The sequence below is a fragment of the Acipenser ruthenus genome, chromosome 9 (genome assembly GCF_902713425.1).
Source record: "Acipenser ruthenus chromosome 9, fAciRut3.2 maternal haplotype, whole genome shotgun sequence".
NCBI lineage: Eukaryota > Metazoa > Chordata > Actinopteri > Acipenseriformes > Acipenseridae > Acipenser > Acipenser ruthenus.
Window position 1 is genome coordinate 35,184,908 of NC_081197.1, and position 17,920 is coordinate 35,202,827.

General features: G+C 37.3%; 1 protein-coding gene across 9 annotated transcripts in view; it reads right to left on the reverse strand.

Moving 5' to 3' along the window:
• LOC117405700 (guanine nucleotide exchange factor DBS-like) overlaps window positions 1-17,920 on the reverse strand; it is a 71,419-nt gene that overhangs the window by 20,986 nt on the left and 32,513 nt on the right. For all 9 annotated transcript variants that reach the window (XM_059029898.1, XM_059029899.1, XM_059029903.1 and 6 more), the window contains 5 exons: window positions 13,589-13,672; window positions 11,969-12,083; window positions 7,434-7,524; window positions 472-591; window positions 217-333 (listed from right to left, as the gene is read on the reverse strand). In XM_059029898.1, coding sequence (XP_058885881.1) covers window positions 217-333; window positions 472-591; window positions 7,434-7,524; window positions 11,969-12,083; window positions 13,589-13,672 — 527 coding nt within the window. The remainder of the gene's footprint in view (window positions 1-216; window positions 334-471; window positions 592-7,433; window positions 7,525-11,968; window positions 12,084-13,588; window positions 13,673-17,920) is intronic.

Below are 17,920 nucleotides of genomic sequence, written 5' to 3' on the forward strand. Positions count from 1 at the left end.
AGAAAGCGATTCATTGCCATCAGCCAATTAGCTTCCAGCTCTAGCGGGCTTCATTAGACAGTTCATGGTAAATCAAGGTTTTAAAGGAAATGGTTCTTTAATAGTGATGGTGTCCTCACCATTGGCTCGGGACGCCTAACTCCAGTCATTGTCAATTACCACACAGTAGAGCCTTCATTGACACACTATCGCTGAAATAGACAACCTGGTGCTTACCGTCCGATGAGAAAGCCACTCATCGTGGGAATATTCCAGAGTACCGCCAAGCTCTTGGGTTAGCTGGGTTCTATCGATGTAACTGTGTAATTCTGTTACTGAACTCAGCATGATGATCTTCCCCCCCCAAAAAAAAAGAAATTAAAAGTGTCAATACAGAGAAGCCTGTACAAGAAATCTATTATACAGTTTGAAAGTGGCGTTTAAAAAAGCAGGTTATTTCCTCATAGCTGAGAAACACAGAGCAGCACTTACCGGTACCTTCATCTTAAACTCATCTTTGTTGAATCGGAAGACGAAGTCAGAGAGAGCTCGCTGGAACAGTCCAGTGGGACGAAGCACCAGGATGAGCTGCAGATTCCCTGGGAAGGACCCCTGCGAGACATACAAAACACTGATCAGGGAGATCTGCTTTTTACAACACAGGACTTGCATCACAACAAATTGTAGCTGAGGATACAACACTATGCCAGGTCTCTCACATTTACCAATACTTTTCTTGAGAAAAAAACAAAAAACAAAAACAAAAAACAAACCATAAAAATTAGGAATGCAGAATTTTAAAAAATGCAGTAAACGTATGGTAAGCCAAATCACTTACAGTATTTGTAAATTCCTAATGAGAAAACACATTACAGTATCTTATTTGTTAATTACAACTGTACATCGTACGCTTTGACAGACTAAAAAGCACAGGTAATGTGGTACTTAACATTTTGTCTAGATGTTATGGTTTAAAATGCCACACCTACGCATGGGAATAAAAGTACAGGTAGCTGAGGCCTTGGTCTGTCCTTAAATTGAAGGCAACAAAAGTACAAAAGGATTATACCTTTCACAGACAGAACTGTGCAACTCTCACTAGAACAGAAAAAGGGTGATGTGTAGCTGGAGTGACTAGGTCAGGATTGAGGGGAGCTTGAAGATTTAAAGGAGAAAGCGGTCATAACACCTAAAAATCGACACTGTGTATAGTTTAAGTATAGCCACTGGATTTGTTACAATTTCCTTTGTTCTGAGGAAATTATTATTACAAAATTATTGGTTGTCCAAAAAAATTGTTTCCCCAAAGGGTCTGTGTGGCGTTGAAGTGCTGGTGCTTTACAACAGTAAAGCACCAGCACTATACTATACAACATTGCGCACAAATGGATTTCCATATACGGCATGTAAATCTAATTGTTCCTTTTTGGATGTCACTGTATAACACTTATATACAACATTTGACTTCAAAATCATTAAAGTTACAGTCACTATGAGTGTTCCATTGTAATTTAGTTAACACATCTTCTCTACTTTTTGGTTAGTAGATTTATTTACTTTTAGTGAATTTAAGTTTAACATTTCTGTACTGGAAAAAGCTGACCTGATTTTATTACAATGAATTAACGAATGTTCTGCCACTCAAATGCAATGCGTTTCTGTCTTAGAAAGACAAACATGCCTTCATAAAGCTTACCTCTGCAGTTTTCTGCCAGGTTCTGTTCTGTGAAAGCAGACTACCATTTTAATAAATAAAATAAACAACTGTATCCTAAACCTATTTACATAGTTATACTAATATTTTGAGTGCTGGTAGTCAGTACACTTAAAACATCCCTGTGGAGAGAAACCACAATGGACCGTCTGCAAGAAGATGCTGCGTGTAGGACTACTGCTGGTTTCTGTACAACGTCCCTTGGGGATGTATAGCTGTTGAATCAATACCCTGCACATAGCTATAAATCAGTCAGCATCCTGCGGGCCAGTTCTTTGTGACTGAAGAGATTTGGTGTAACTGCACGATCTTCATGCCCAAAGTAGGATGGGAGGATGTGGACACCCAAACACAACCCATCACATTTCAAACAAAAACTTTTGTTAAATTGTGTCCAGAGCTGACAGACACAAGACTATCATTATCAGACTACCAGTAAATAATATAAACTACTCTTAACATAAACTGCAAAAAATGTACTGTAAAAGGAACAAACAAGCTAATTTAAGACAATATAGCATTTACATGAGGGATTCCGCCTTTGTTGGCCAGGTTGATTTTAATTTCTTGATGCTGTACAGTAAAACCAGTTAGGTAAGAAATATGAATTTAAGGTGTTAAATAATCATAATTTTCTGGAAAGCCTCAGCTATCATTACTATCCTCTCACCCTCAAACCAGATTATGACTGTGCAAGGACCAATTAATCAGTGAGATGCGTTACTGATCTACCATTTGAGTCAGCAGCATTGCGGTTGCCTGTATCTGTAAGCAAATCAATTCGAAATACAACCTAATCTTAAATTGTAAGTGATGTGTAAACTCCCATTACAGCAAATACTGGTGAAACTCAAACAAACTCAAGCACATGTACTGTTCAGTTTCACGTATCGCTTCTACAGTATGTCAGTCTAATGCAGACCTTGGCCACTTATTTTCAGTGCTGAAAGCAAAAGCATATATATCAAGGGAAAACCAAAACAATGATATTAAAAAAAGACAGACACGTTCTCATTTGGCATTTGTTGATCATTCTAGTTACTACTGTATATGCGAGTGTGGGAATGAAGCCATAAACTAGACTTACTGGGGTACAGGAATATCCCAAACCTTTGAGAAACATATTCAAGAAGCTTGTTGAGTTATTATCCCAGTATCAGCAGCTCTATATGGGTTTCTTGTAAAATGTGCATTTCCTTCAAAAAGTACCACTACATGTTCTTGTCAGGACAGCAACAAGCTATAAAAACAAGAAGGAATAGAAGCAGCTCCCCTGGTTAGTTATATCTGCATTGACAACCGCAAATTCACTCAAGCACAGCTCTGCAACCTAAAGAAATAAAACTTATTAGGACGATCATTTTTCTCTTCTTATTTTAACAGTGTACATGGTACTTTACAGCCACAGAATAAAATGCTAAAAAAAAAAATCAATAAAACGAACAACATTTGTGAAGAAAAGACGCTATTATAACTGGGAGCATGCACAAAATGCAGAACTGTCAAAGAACCCCAAAATATTCCAATTTGGATTGTGGTACACTGCATCTTTAATAGAACATCAATACAGCGATGCCCAATTGCCTATACCACATAGCTTAACTAAGTCATGCAAAATCCTCCACTTTCCACTTTTTGGAAAGGAATTGTGATGATCGAACATTACTGTTATCAGTCTCTGTGCTGGGAGCTCTGTTAATTACATCAAATCTCCCCTATTCCTCAAACTCCGCTCAGCTTCATTCCAAAAAGGTTCAATTAAAATAGAAGGTGCACAAACACCACACACTTTGGCATCTGTTAAATACAATGTCAGAGTTACTGTGTGCTTTCAATCATAAAAACATGATGATATTTACAGTAAATCTTTACTACTTAAATTAGCACTGCTTTAGCAATGACATTTACATTTATTAAAACACTACAAGTTCTTATTTCAGCAACAAAAGCGGTTGAGATTAAAATGGTTCTGCATCATTAACACACAAAAGGGCTTTCAGGCAGTTTATTTTGGCCTACTCCTGACCGTCGCACTCCACAAACCAGTTCTTTGTGAAAATAATTGGTTTTGTTGATCAGTATTGCACGGGATATATTTTTTCCTATTACTAAAGTGCATTTTTTACACATACAATGCAATGTGAAAGAAATGTCAACCTTGCAAAAAAAAAAAAAAAAAAAAAAAATTGGATCACATTCACATAACCTTAGTTTCTTAAATGATGTTATTTTTAATCACTTGTCTTCTGGACAATACCATTAACCTTCCACCCCACAGTAAAACAGGCTATGAATTAAATCATGTCATTTTTAATACATTACAGAGTTGGTTGGTCGTCTCCCCATAGATTTAACCTTTACCCACATAACGGTATATAAAAATATCATCTGTATGAATTCTGATATTGCTGCTGGACTGTACAGCCTCACTTTTCAAATTTTTTTTATAGGAATCGCTTTCACAGTTCAATTTTACCCTATTCCCCAGCATGATGTGCGTAAGAGAACGCACCACCAAATGATCCAGAAAACACATTAATCAAAATGGCAGGACTTGTTATTATCCAATTAAAAAAAACACACACACAACACATATTAGACTATGTATATAAAGATTATTTACTCCAGGGTGCAAGTTGCACCATGTGTGGTAAATAGTTTGGTGGATATATAAATCAAATAAAAACCCCAACACACATGCCAGTAGCTGGACTGCAGCATATTCAAAATCAGTGCAATATAGGTAACAAGATCAAGCAGTTTTAGATGATGCAGCCACTGTGGGCAAGAACAATAAAGCAATCTAAAACCCTGAGCTAGTATTACCGACTAGAAATAAAGTTCACAAGTCAGCTATATAGTTAGACAGTTTTTGTAAGATAAGAACCGAGAGAATCTTTTTATTGAAACAAGCGTTTTGTACAGGGTATTGTGGGAAGCTTTTTCGCCTGACAAGTGAAAGAATAGTGTAATGAAAAATGAAAATCAATACTGTTGTACAGTACAGAGAAAAACCCCTGCAAACACAGTATCAAAGTAATGAGGTGGTCACCTATTTATCTCACATATATTTTTTTGTACCTAATGGATCTGTCAAGTTAATTAATGCAGCACTAAATTTTAAAAACTTCTTGCACAAACTTAAGATATCCAAAATGATGGAATGTTGCAAATCCATGGTTTGCACCACTACGTTATCCCAGGAAATGCTGACATTGTGGAATGCTTTAACAGAACTAAATTTGAAAAAACATGGTCAGACAGAATAAACCAAAACACACTTTTCAAAAGAATTATGCTGATTATATGTTGCTGGTGAACGGTTTCAAAAGCTAAATGGTATTACTGTAGAAAAAAAAAAAAAAAACCACAAAGTCCTAAAGCCCAGAGCTCCTGAAGCTCTTATTGCATGCTTTGAAGTCTTCTCATCCAAGATCAAGTGCTTTAAGGAATTCTCATGAAAACAAGGCTGGTTTCAAAATCTCACAGCATGCCTCAGCTGCTGTACCTCAATCAAAATTATGTTTAAAACTAGGCTCTTGATTGTCCAGGGAAAATGTGTTCTCGCAACTGTTTTTGAAAAGGGAAAACGTTCAACTGTACAACGACACGGGACTGTCAGAACATCTTGTTGATTGAGAATACTAGCTTATGGCATACATCTAGGAGACATCGACATGTGTCTTTTTCGTACTTATTGCTAGTGCTGTTTTTATACGTTTTCTTGTTCGGCTTTATAGATGCATGTGGCTTCGTAATGGCAGGGTATCAAAACAGGCAGAGTTACAGACATTTATACCAAACACCATAGCAACCCACCGGCTGAATCTGAATAGATCTTTGAACATTTATGAGCGTTTTGTCTCGTTGGACAAATCCGCTTTCAGTTTGTGTTCATCTAATTTAATCTTGCTAAAATTGTCTAACACAGTAAATCAAGGAATGCTTTATCATTCTCATATGAAAAGGAAGAAATTCATATGGCGTTTTTAGAAAAGATAACCCTTTTCCTGCATGCCAAGGATAGGGTGGCCAGGTTTTCAAAGCTCAAAACCGGGACACATTGTTAAATAATTGATCAGATTAAATTAAACCATTTAATATATATCCTCTCACTCTTATTATTTTTTAAAGCAGCTAGCTAATTTCAGTACACTCCTGGGTGTATAATTGGTTGCTAATTAGTTTAAGTAGCCATATTGTGTTATACGCATTTCATAATGTTATTTTGAGTATATTAGTAATAATAATTATACATTTATGTTTTTTTGTTCCCCCCACCCCCACTCACTCACTGCGTCAAGCTCTATTTATTTTTGTTGATGTGGTTTAACCTGCTGGATTCGGATGCTTGCAACCTCTCGCTGCTCTGCCTAGTGTGAATTACGTTTTCACTGCAGGTGCCATAAACTAAAAGTGGTTGTTGATGTTAATTTTGACAAAAGCTGAAAACCAGGACTTCGTAAAGATTTTGAGCAAAATGTCGGGACACCAGGACCTTTGACAGAAAACCAGGACTATCCCAGCTAAACCAGAAGTCTGGTCACCCTAGCCAAGGATTATGTAACGCATGTGTGTAGTTAGCTGTAATATCTCCACGTCACTACTGTTATTGCAAGACGTCAGGTTTTTCATCAGTTAAAATCCTCAGAATGTTTGAGGACTGCTCATCTACTCCCACACCATGTCACAGCTTCAATCATTTGTAGCTAAAAGCTCTCCAGCAGCATCCCTGTAAGGATTCACGGTCCATGTACAGAACAGTCAGTGTGAAAAATAAAATATGCACAGCAGAATGCAAATGATATATTCTGTTTTATCTTCAAATGATATTTTCATGTGAGGGAAAACAGTATCTGCAAATCAATATGCAGTGACGCAAAGCTGTCCTACTTAAAAATAAATAAATACATTTAAAAAAAACACACCACAGGACTGAAGGGAAAACACTGTACAGCACATGCACTTATATATGGGTTTAAAACCCAGAACTCTTAGATATATACATTTAAACCCTTTATTGGGTAGAAAACAAATCACTTCTCTTTTTAAGCCTTGTTATTTGGACAATGAGTTGAGACATTGATAAAACAGAATTATCATTCAAGATAATGTTACAGCATATTAAATACTATACATGATTTTTTTTTTTTTCTTTATGGTAAAAGCTGTGAACTACTGTGTTTAAATACCTGTATTCAAATACAGGTTGCGTACTTGTGGAATAATAAACACATCAATAAATAAATAAAAACAAAACAAAAATCCAGCCATTGGGAGTGTAGGTAGCAATATTTCAAAACCGAGATGTCTGTTATTATGTTCTTGCAGATTTTGGCAATTCTGTTTGAAGCAGGTCATTATTTTATCTGAGGCTGTTTTATCAGTTATCCCAGCTGGCTTTTCATTTAAGGCTTCTGGCCATGGAGAGAAGATGCCACATTTCATTAAGTCTGCCTGCTGCCTTCTTGCTTACCCAGCAGCCTTTAACTCATTCAGACCTGTTCAAAAGTGAATGTAGTTTTACATTAGCACACGTTCCTGTAGAATTCAATGTAGCATGGACATAACCGAGCCAACGTCAACAGCAGCAACCTTGATCAATAAAAGGAATCTACAATCCTGCAGAGAGATGCTGGTGGTTAAAAGCAAGGGGTGTGTGACAATGTTGCAGGAAGGATGCAGAGCCTGGGCAGACGAGAAGGGTACAGCTTTTCTATTTAATAAAGGTGAGACTTACCGCTATGCGCAGCAGGGTGCCTTTCACAGAGGCCCATTTGTCTTGTCTTCGATCTATGATGAGGATGAATCCAACCCCAGCAGCTTGTAAGCTAAAATGGAAAAGTTCACACTGATTAACAAAAAATCCTGGATGGCAGCTTCTAGCATTTAACAGAAAAAAAGGAAGGCAATGGACTCGCAGGATAGTTAGTTAGGGGTGCACAGATCCTCACAAGCAATCATAGAACACTCCAAGGTGCTGAATTGTATAAAGGTTGATTCTCCCATATATCCACAACATAGCATCTTGAGTAGAATTGATATACCATTGCAACAGCTGTGAAAGACTCGGGTTTCCATTTTCACCATCATAAACAGCGTTCTCAAATCATCACAGGTTGCATATTAAACACAACGCCCAGCCTGAAATGTGTGTAAGCCATGTGCACATAGAATACGGGACTGATCATGGGAGGCCATTAAATAATACTCTTCCAAAATCTCAGGTGGTTGCAATTCCTGTCGTTGGATAAAGCATCAAATCCACACATCACGTTTGTAAAAAATATGCATAGATCACCGAGTATTGACCTTCAGTTTTCTGCTCCATTCTAGTAAAAGTGTCAGTCACAGAGTAGGAAGGCAGGCATCTGCTTTTGTCCCAGTCATTGTATCATCTAAGCCAATGGTGCAGTTCTAGCAGCAGAGTGAGCCTATAGCAGCCAGGGATAGAAGTGACCAACAAGCACACCAGCAACTGTGTTGAATTGCTAATTGTAAGAAGCCTGCAGATCTAGATAGTGTCAAAATAAACAGAACCGTTGGTGTGAAAGGAGGGGTGCATTTCTTTTCATCTATCTGTTAGTATCAAGTGCTGACAGCTTTTCCCCCCCACACACTATAACCTTCAAATGGATTTCATGCATTCATTTTGTAGATTGGTTTTTGTACAGAAAAAAATCCATTGTTGCTTGACAAGATGAATATGCAGCACACACAGTAGTGAATTGCCTTACTCAGTGAAGCTTAAAAATCACTCTAAATCTAGACTGCTGGTGAAGAATTTTAATTGTGCAAGCAGCAGTCAAAAAAGCTCACAGCACTACAAGCAAATCATGCTTTTACTGTTATTCTGAAATATCTTGTCCGATATCCTAACAGAGAATGTATGCAATTTAAAATATACCATTAATGTGATCCCATTTCATAAACTGCACACAGAACAAGCATGTCTCTCTCCCTTTTGGGGGGGGAAAGTGGGGTGTACATACAAAAATATTTTTCATATTCAAATATTCGATCATAGATTTCACAATGACATCCCCAACCAAAGATTATAAATTTAAATGATGCGCTTGATGGAGCGATACACCCATAGGTGGCACTAATTAATGTTACCTATATAATAATCTGGTAATGGTTTCAGCCAGTGCAAAAAATCAGCTAAAGGGGATTATGTAGATGCCAAAAAGCACTTTGCTGCATAATCCTATTTAGAAACAGTGGTTGTGTATTGAGCACACTCTGAAGAACAAAAAAATTATGAAGGTTAAAGGCATACGCCTCTTACAACCTTTAAATGAGCGGGGTAAGAATTCATAAACAGGGTGTTTTATTAATACCGTATTGCCTGACCTTTATGTTATTACATTGAAAGGATGAATTAAGCAAGGATTCAAGAATTAATAAATGGTCAAACTGGGAAAACAAAAATCAGGATGCCACTGGTCACTGGCATTTCAAACCCCTTTCACAACTGCACCACCTCCACCTTCTTTCCAATTTATAAATATGTAGACAGATTTAGCCTTTTCAGTGCCAATGGCAAGAGAAAGCCCATCATGCCGTGCACTGCAAGAAACACAAGGTACTGCAGTAGTGTCCTGGGCATGTTACAGAGACACTGCCTTGTTCTGGTCACAAGAGTTTCCATTTTGATCTTGTTGGGTAATTGTAATCTACAGACGCCAGAAGTAACCCCGTAACATAAAAGAAACAAGGACCAGGGGACACAAATGGAGATTACATAAAAGGGGCATTCAGAAGAGAAAATAGGAGGCACTTTTTTTACGCAGAGAATTGTGAGGGTCTGGAACCAACTCCCCAGTAATGCTGTTGAAGCTGACACCCTGGGATCCTTCAGGAAGCTGCTTGATGAGATTCTGGGATCAATAAGCTACTAACAACCAAACAAGCAAGATGGGCCGAACTTTATGTTCTTGTAAAAGCAGGTTTAAAATGGAGATCCAGTTTGCTGGAACAGTAATGCCGGAAAAAAAAAAAAATTGATAACAGCAACCCTTGTTATAATTTCTAAGCAATTCATTTCGCAGCCTTGCTTTTGAATGCCATGCAGAAAAGTTAATGATATGATCACCAGATACTGCCGTTTTGGATTTCCTGTTCTACATGTTCACTGTAGCGAACAGTTTTTTTTAAGACTATAACACAAAAAATATATCTTAATGTTTGTTGGTAGTAACGTTTAAAAAGAAAGATTAAATCAGAAGAATGTAAAGCTGCAGTTTACCGTGGCTCTATAGAGAAAGTTAAACTGCAGCAACAGCATTGCTTTATAAATACCTACAGTACATGTTTATGGAGATTTGATGATGATTTAAAAGTAAATTTACACCCAAATTAGATGTCATGAAAGAGGGGATAGGATTTAGGCAAAAATGAACTACCAGTACAAAGGAGTGTGTAAGTAGGTAGCTGCCCACATCTACAGGTTGCAATACAAATTAGAAAGACAATAATTAAATTCAGGGATGGGAATAAGTCTCCAAATGCACAGCAGTTTCATCCATTCTAGGTTTTATTACAAGCTTGAACAGCCACAGTGTACAGGTAACAAACTCGGGTGTGTCTTATTAAATAAATACACATAGTAAAACCAGGAGTGGCTCAAACTGCTATGCAATCACATCAGACAATTACTATGGCATTTCAGTCAAGGTACAGTATTTGTTGCAACTTAGTTAAATACACCTAATAAATAAATAAATAAATAAATAAATAAATAAATAAATAAATACTCTGGTGCACAAGGTATAGGTCATTGCCCAAATTCTTAAAATAAACTGAAGGAGCAACACTGCAGTATCAATATAACTGCTTATTACAATAATCAGTTATATACATATATTTGTGTAATAAACTAAATGTAAACCCATCAAATCAGACGTGTCGCTCCCAATGACTAGAGAATGGTACATTATTCAACCTACACATAGTTTGAATATAGCAGCACTGGATAAAGCATTCTGTATTTGGTGGAGGTGGGTGCACTGAGGAATCAAGATTTTTAAATAAATTTTAAATTGGAAAAAGGCAACTGAACGATGCAAAAAAAAAAAAAAAAAAAAAAAAAGCAATTGATGAGTTTCAGCACAAGATAATTTTGGAATAATGTGAACTAGACTTCAGAAAATAAGAGATGTCAAACATGTGAAGAAATGGGAGCTCAAAATCAGCCATGGGTGCTGCTGTCCGACAGTGAGGTCAGAGTGAAAAGATGGACACATTCATGAAGGTACAAGGACATTTGAAATCAATTGCAGCGAAAGGCTGTCAATGCAGATCACATCAAACAGCTCTACAAATGAAACACACACGTCCTAGAGGATGCATTCAATTATATAAATGAGTTGAAATCAGAAACAAATCTGTATTTGATTTGCAGGAATCCAATCCAATTTATTTTTGTGATATTTTAAAGCATGCACACAGGGTAACGTGGGGACACATTACTCAAAGTTTCACTGGAACAAACTCTGGTATCTGCACAGGGGCAACAGAAAATGGCAATAGGAAATGCAGTGAAGGATGAACAAAAGGTCCATGTATGAGCTACAACACCCCACTCCTGTCTCTAGTACACAGGTACTGTTGATTCAGTGCAGTATCGGTTTACCTGCATTAAAAGGTTACTGTCTCTCCTTTCCACCCTTAAAACATCCCAATTCAATTGTTCATGGATCTAAAACTAGTTAGAAAACGGGTACAGCAGATATGGTTGTAAACATTGAAATGCATTTGACCTACCCCATGTGTGTGTTAGTCTTGGCAAAAATATTATTAATGCAGAATGTAGTCCTGTGTTCGACACTTCTTCAAATGGACTACCAATGTGAATTTGCGATAAATTATTGAGTCTTAACTAGTACCATCAATTTGTGATCATAAAAATAAGTACTTTATGTAACTGCACACAGTAAAGCGCTTCGAGACCAGTATAATCTTGGAATGTACAATACTGGCACCTAGTGGCTCAAGGCAGTACTGTAAAATATTAATTAATATATATAGGCATCAGAATTTCACAATTGATAGGCTGTACCCTGTTACCGCTCCCAAACCTTCATGAGCACTAAAGTACAGTACAGTAAAAATAAAAAAGGTAACCATAAGGAATACAGAAGAAATAGTGACTACTGTACAGTATTTACCATCATCAAATAGTAAATAGTGCATAATGAAAGGTGACCACCATTACAATACAAAAAGCAGCAATGTTTCTTAATATTTACACCAAGAGAGACCACTACCAACCTGGGAATGCTGGTGAGGTAGGTGAGGACATCATGAATTTCTTTCTCTTGGATCTCACCGAAAGATGGATATTCAGGAAAAGTGATGATGGGGCAGCCATCTTCCCCTCTACCTCCTGACAATTAATTAAACCAATTAAATAAATACAATAAAAAATGTAATAGCAGAGAACACATTCGAGTTACAAAACCATAAAGCAGCATTAAAAAAACCGAGTTCAGTCAACACTCGGCTAATACTGTACAAGCCAGACCACTGGTCTGCCTTCAGTGCACTGTATCACCAGCACTGGTGTTCTGGTCACAGCTTTACATGCAGTTAGCAGGGTGAACAACAACATCAGCACAGTGTAGCAGTCAGGTACAGTAAACACACCAACAATAAAGAGCTAAACCTCATGTTATAATGGTTATTAAACTGTAGCCAACTTAATCTAGCAATAGTTTTATGAAACCATGGCTTTCAGACGTTATGCAAAAGAACTATAAGGCTTATATGTTTATTGACCACTTATTACAAATAAAGTGGTCTGGGAAGTGTTACATCCTGTATATGTGCTGTTTAAAAGGTCCTTTAAATCACCAATAAACCTCAAATGTATTCAGCGTTTCCAGTTCAGAAGTAGCACATAAGAACTGGGCTCACATTACAAAATTAAACAAGTAAATCCATTCAGTAAACTGAAAGCTCTTGGGTGGGTGACTATATAACTGGAGCTAAAATGCTATTAGTAGGACACTCACTGTCCCACCGTCCCGCCCCCCCAGCCCCCCCAGCCCCCCCAGCCCCCCCAGGATGTTGTGATGAGTCCACAAGGGGGCACTGTCATGCTCAGTGCGATGTTCAGCCTTGCGCGTCTTTTGCATCACACAGAGTATAAAGCCAGTTTAAGACTGCAGTAAGAGATACATTTGGTAAAACTATATATACACTGAACATAATGCTGCAACATTTGGTTATGCAAACAAGCCTATCTGCATTGTTATCTTCTATACAGGGTACATGTAGAACGATGTTCAAATTAAATATGTAATCAAATAAAAGATAGTGCTCTGGTATTATCACTTGACTACAAATTCGACTACATATGCTTGGCATGTACATTTCTACAGGAGGTGGGGCTGCGCCATGCTGCCTTCTGAATGCAGCACAGTAGCTAAGGAACCAATGGCTTTGCACTGAAATGTCCTAAAGGAAGTCAAATTAAAATTCTGGGTCCATTCCAAGGTGACCTTGAACAGAGAAAAAGCAGGGCCCCTTTCCTCCTTTCTGTGCCGCAGCATCATAACAGATGAACATATTTGCATGCGGAAAATAGCATCCTTCCTCTCACACATTTCCCCATTTTAGATGCTCAAAATAGATTAAAACCAGTGTCATTTCATGCAGTTCACTGCAAGTAATGAGCACGCTGCAGCATCTTTAAAATAAACTCCACTTACTAAGCACTTACACCTACAGTACTTAAATCGGTAGACACTGCCCCATTTAAAATGTTATTACATGGCACTGCTTTAGGTGTATCAATAGCTGCCAAGTCTCTTTTTTTTGTATGTTTGCAGTGAAGTATTGAGAAAGTCATATAAAGTACTGACTGAGAAACCACACACATTTTCTCACCTGATAGGTATGCAAACTGCTTCTTTATAACCTCTTCAATATCCACCGCACACAGTGGACTGGTCTCTTGCTGCATGATTTCATCTGCAAAACGAGAAAGGCAGAAAGTAAGAGTTTTCAGTTAAAGAAAACCCGAAGTACAGCCGCAGACCTGGTAGCGAGGGGTGTAGTGATTCATGGTGTAAAATCGATGAATCGCGATACTTTCTTTACATGATATATCATATAAACAGAGGTATCACGACACAAGCAATACATACAAGACCGAAAAGCACAACACAGATCATTGTAGTTCACCAAATGGTTCTTGAATGAATAAGTGTGTTATACAGTATTATAGTTGCTATGAATACATACTATCCCTAACTTTTCATCATTAAATGTTCATTTGATCTTATGTGTCACAAAGGTAGCCCATCAGTACCATCACCTGTATCTGGGTACATATTGTATTGCAACCTGCAGATCGTGACACGCATCACATTGGTGACAATAGCATATTATTACACCCCTATTGGTAGCAGTACACCAATAAACCAGCATTCTGGCACTACACTCAAATACAATTTAAATACATCTAAAAATCCCCATTGCTGTTTCTATGGCTTTGAGCTTTTTTTTTTGGAGGCCTTGTCTGGCCATGTGTCTAGAGATATCAGGCGACAATATGACCTTTCAACTATGGTAGAAGCAGCAGGGTCAACAGGAGTTTGCTTGACATCGCTGGGAGTCAGATATAGTTTGGAGTTCATTCTCAATACAGGATACAAAACCCATTCAGAATTATTTCAAACCATCAGAAGGGAAAGCATGAAGGAAACACGCATTTCCTTTAAAATACAACGGACCAATTTAATTCATTCTATTGAGTCGCACCAGTTTGAGACACAGAATCCCAGAGTCTCTTATCTTCAAAACGGAAAATCCATCCCATTCCCAGCGTCAACTAATCCAAAATGGGCACCGACAGAGAAATTCAGGCGCATACAGAGTAAACTTATCCTAAATTTAACCCAGTTTCAGCTTGCTGTATGTCTACCGACTATAATACTAGCAATTATTTGCCTTTAAATCAAAATCACCCTTTGGGTCAGCTCAGGGTTTGCCCATTCTTGATACCAGCAGTATCTTCATGGAGACATTCCACCCACTTGTACACAAAGGATTCACCCCAGTTCTGAGTTCACACCAGTTTTATTATTTGTCAGACCATCTTATGTGCACAGATACACCATTGAATTGTCATTATTACTGTGATGTACTGTACACAATCTTGTATGTTTTTATCTTTTATTAAAAAGGATCATTGATCAGTTGGAAATATCTTTTACTTGGGGGCGTTCACCAGGAGAAAACTAATTCTGGGAGTCACACAAGACAGTTAATATAAACAAAAAATCTTCGCTCCCAAATAAGTTTACCTTTCTAAAATTATCAACTTAAATTTCAATCCAGGTGCCTGAGTTTCAACTAATGTTTTTGCTTTGTTTTGGTGACTAACTAACAAAAGGCACCCTGTGAGTCTATCAGCCCCTGCTTCATCAGGCTAATATGCAAAGCATTAAGGAAAGAAGGGCCATTCTACAGTAAAATAAAAATAATTGTTCTCTGGAAAACACTTTTTAAAATTAATTTCTGGACATGAATGCAACTTTTGACATTTTAAAAAGCATGGATCAATTGTTAATGGATAATATAATTATTGGAAATAACCAATACAGTGGACCTGATAACACACACAACCACAGGATGTATTTATATCTGTAGTCAGGAAGAGAGTAAGTAAACAAAAATATTTACTTGTCAGCTATCTACTACTCATGACCCTCCCACCCACTTCACTCACAAGCCTGCAGTGATACAACCCCTCTTGGGTTATTCAAGTCTGACTGGTAATGCACTCAGTCAACAGTCAAATGGAACAAAGGGCTCATTCAATGCTACTGTTCATCCTAAGCAAAAATGTATAGTAACCAACTGGCCCTGCTCTATGGTCATAATCTTCACAGGATTTCTCATGCTGGTCACGCTTAAGGGTTCAGCTAGTTTCACCAAGTCTACAAGATCAGAATCTCACATTCAATCCCAATTTGAAAATTCCCCTAAACTGCATTAGTCATAAATCTAAAAGCACCTCATCAGTTGTCCCTAAGGTTTTGTCAGTTTAATTTCTCTACATAAACAAACTGTCGTGAGAGAGCTCTGCTATCACGTACAGACTGAAGTTCCTCACTGAAACCCAATTCCTTTGTGTGTGTAGGAACACGCTCAAATCACGTACATTTTTATAGCAGATTACATTTTTAGATAAGTATATTAAAGGATTAAAAAGTAAGGCTTTTAGGCCTGTCTGTTGGTTACACTGCCCTTGACTTGCAGTATGTTATTTCATTTCCAGGTTTCTGGTTTGATTTGTGGATGTGCTTGTTTAAACTGTACAAACACAACTAGGATTCACAGCATTGCTGATATTTATGTACTAGTAGCCTAAAACACTTTATTACTTTGCTTGGTTATTTAAAAAGGCAAGGTGACAGGCCAGAAGGAAAAAAAATAAATAAACACTAAAAATTGTGCGAGGTAGAATAAAAATCAGTGAAGATGAATGCTACAAGGTAGGACGACAGAACAAGTGTTCATCCTTCACTTTGTAAATACAAAACTAGAGCTACAGTATCTGCAACATGAGAAAGAAGACCATCAACTTACACCCACTGTAATAGAAACTGGGTCTGAAACGCTTCTCAGGAATAGAAGCATCTTCAGCATAGTCAAATTCCTTGCAAATACAATACCTGGGTGTATGTCTACATACAAATTTAGTGTTACACCTAAAAATTAACCATTTAATCAAAAAACAGTTGTAGAATTTAGAACACAACTACAGTACTTCCTTTATTTTTACTTTTAAAATTGGAAAGTTATCAATTAAAATATTATTAATAAAAAAAAAAAAAAGAAGAAAAAAAAGTGGGATGGCATATCTGTTTAAAGTTGAGGTCAAGCCAGTACCGTGTGACTGAGCCAAGCGACACGTGATCTACTGCAGGCATCCCCAGGTCACACTGTAAGCTGCTGGCTTAGCTGGGATTCAGGAGCAGGATCTGCAGCTTCACTGCCTACACCTCCAACCACAAAGTCATGCTCCAAGTAAGCAAGACTTAAATCAAACAAGCGCCCGGCTCTATTACAAGTCAACACAATGCAACTAATCCGATTCCTACTGTAGATATTTACTACTACAGTATCTAACAGAAACATCTGTAAAGTCTTTTCTATTATGCCGTTTAGAAAAAATGGTTGGTGTTCTTTTTACAACCAACAGACAAAACAACGAAGCAAAAAATAATCAGGAGAAAGATTAAAAAAAGGAGCAACTTGGTAAAAGGTATGAAAAATAAGAGTTCTTCACATTCTAACCATTGTATTCATGTTATTTTAGTGCTGGGACGAACAGGGTATTTGCATGCTCTGATATTCTCTCAATTTAAATGAGTTCATTTTCAAAAAGTAATAAAAGACATTATATTGCTCAGAACACAGGCAGAGACAGCATAGCAGCAGGGGGCGTGGCCCCTGAGTGTGTGTGCCTTTATTTTACAGCAAGACATTGTGTAGGCCTTAGTTTACCCCAGTGAATTAACTACAAAACAAATGGATGCCAAATAGCAGTTAAAGTTAAATGTTGTTTTGTTTATTCCTGAAATAAATAGTACATAAAATTGACACAGCATTTTATATTTTACTTTTTTTTTTCATTCCTTGCCATTGCCGTTTCTTCACAGTAAACAGTGGCCATAGACACGTTTTCATACAGTAAGAACATTAGGTTTACTCAAGCCTTTTTGTAGCTGAACAAACAAACAAAAAAACGGAAATTTAACTTTAAACACTTCAAATAAAACAAAAACGTGGAAGTGGCGTTGTAAAACAAAGGAGGGAAAAAAACTCACTGCTTTGGTCTCGTTTATTACATTCCGCATAACAAAGTCACAACAAAAAATATATAATATATAATCTATATAAAAATCACTACCCAACATTTCCAGTAAGTTGGGCGCAGTTTAAGCGGGGCATTTCAGAATGATGCGCTTGCCTTTTTTCTGTCCTGTGAGATTCTGACTCGCTCTAAAAGCAGCACAACGATTTCATCCAGATGGCTTTCCATAGAGATCACTATGCATGTGAGTGCATAATCTGACTTGTTTACTTTGTCTAAAACTTTTAAATAGAGGCTCAAGCTGTTGTGTTGATCCCGTTTTTTTTTTTTTTATATATCTACATTAAATCCCATATCACGCGGAGCTCTTTCTCATTTGCCATTTTTTTTTT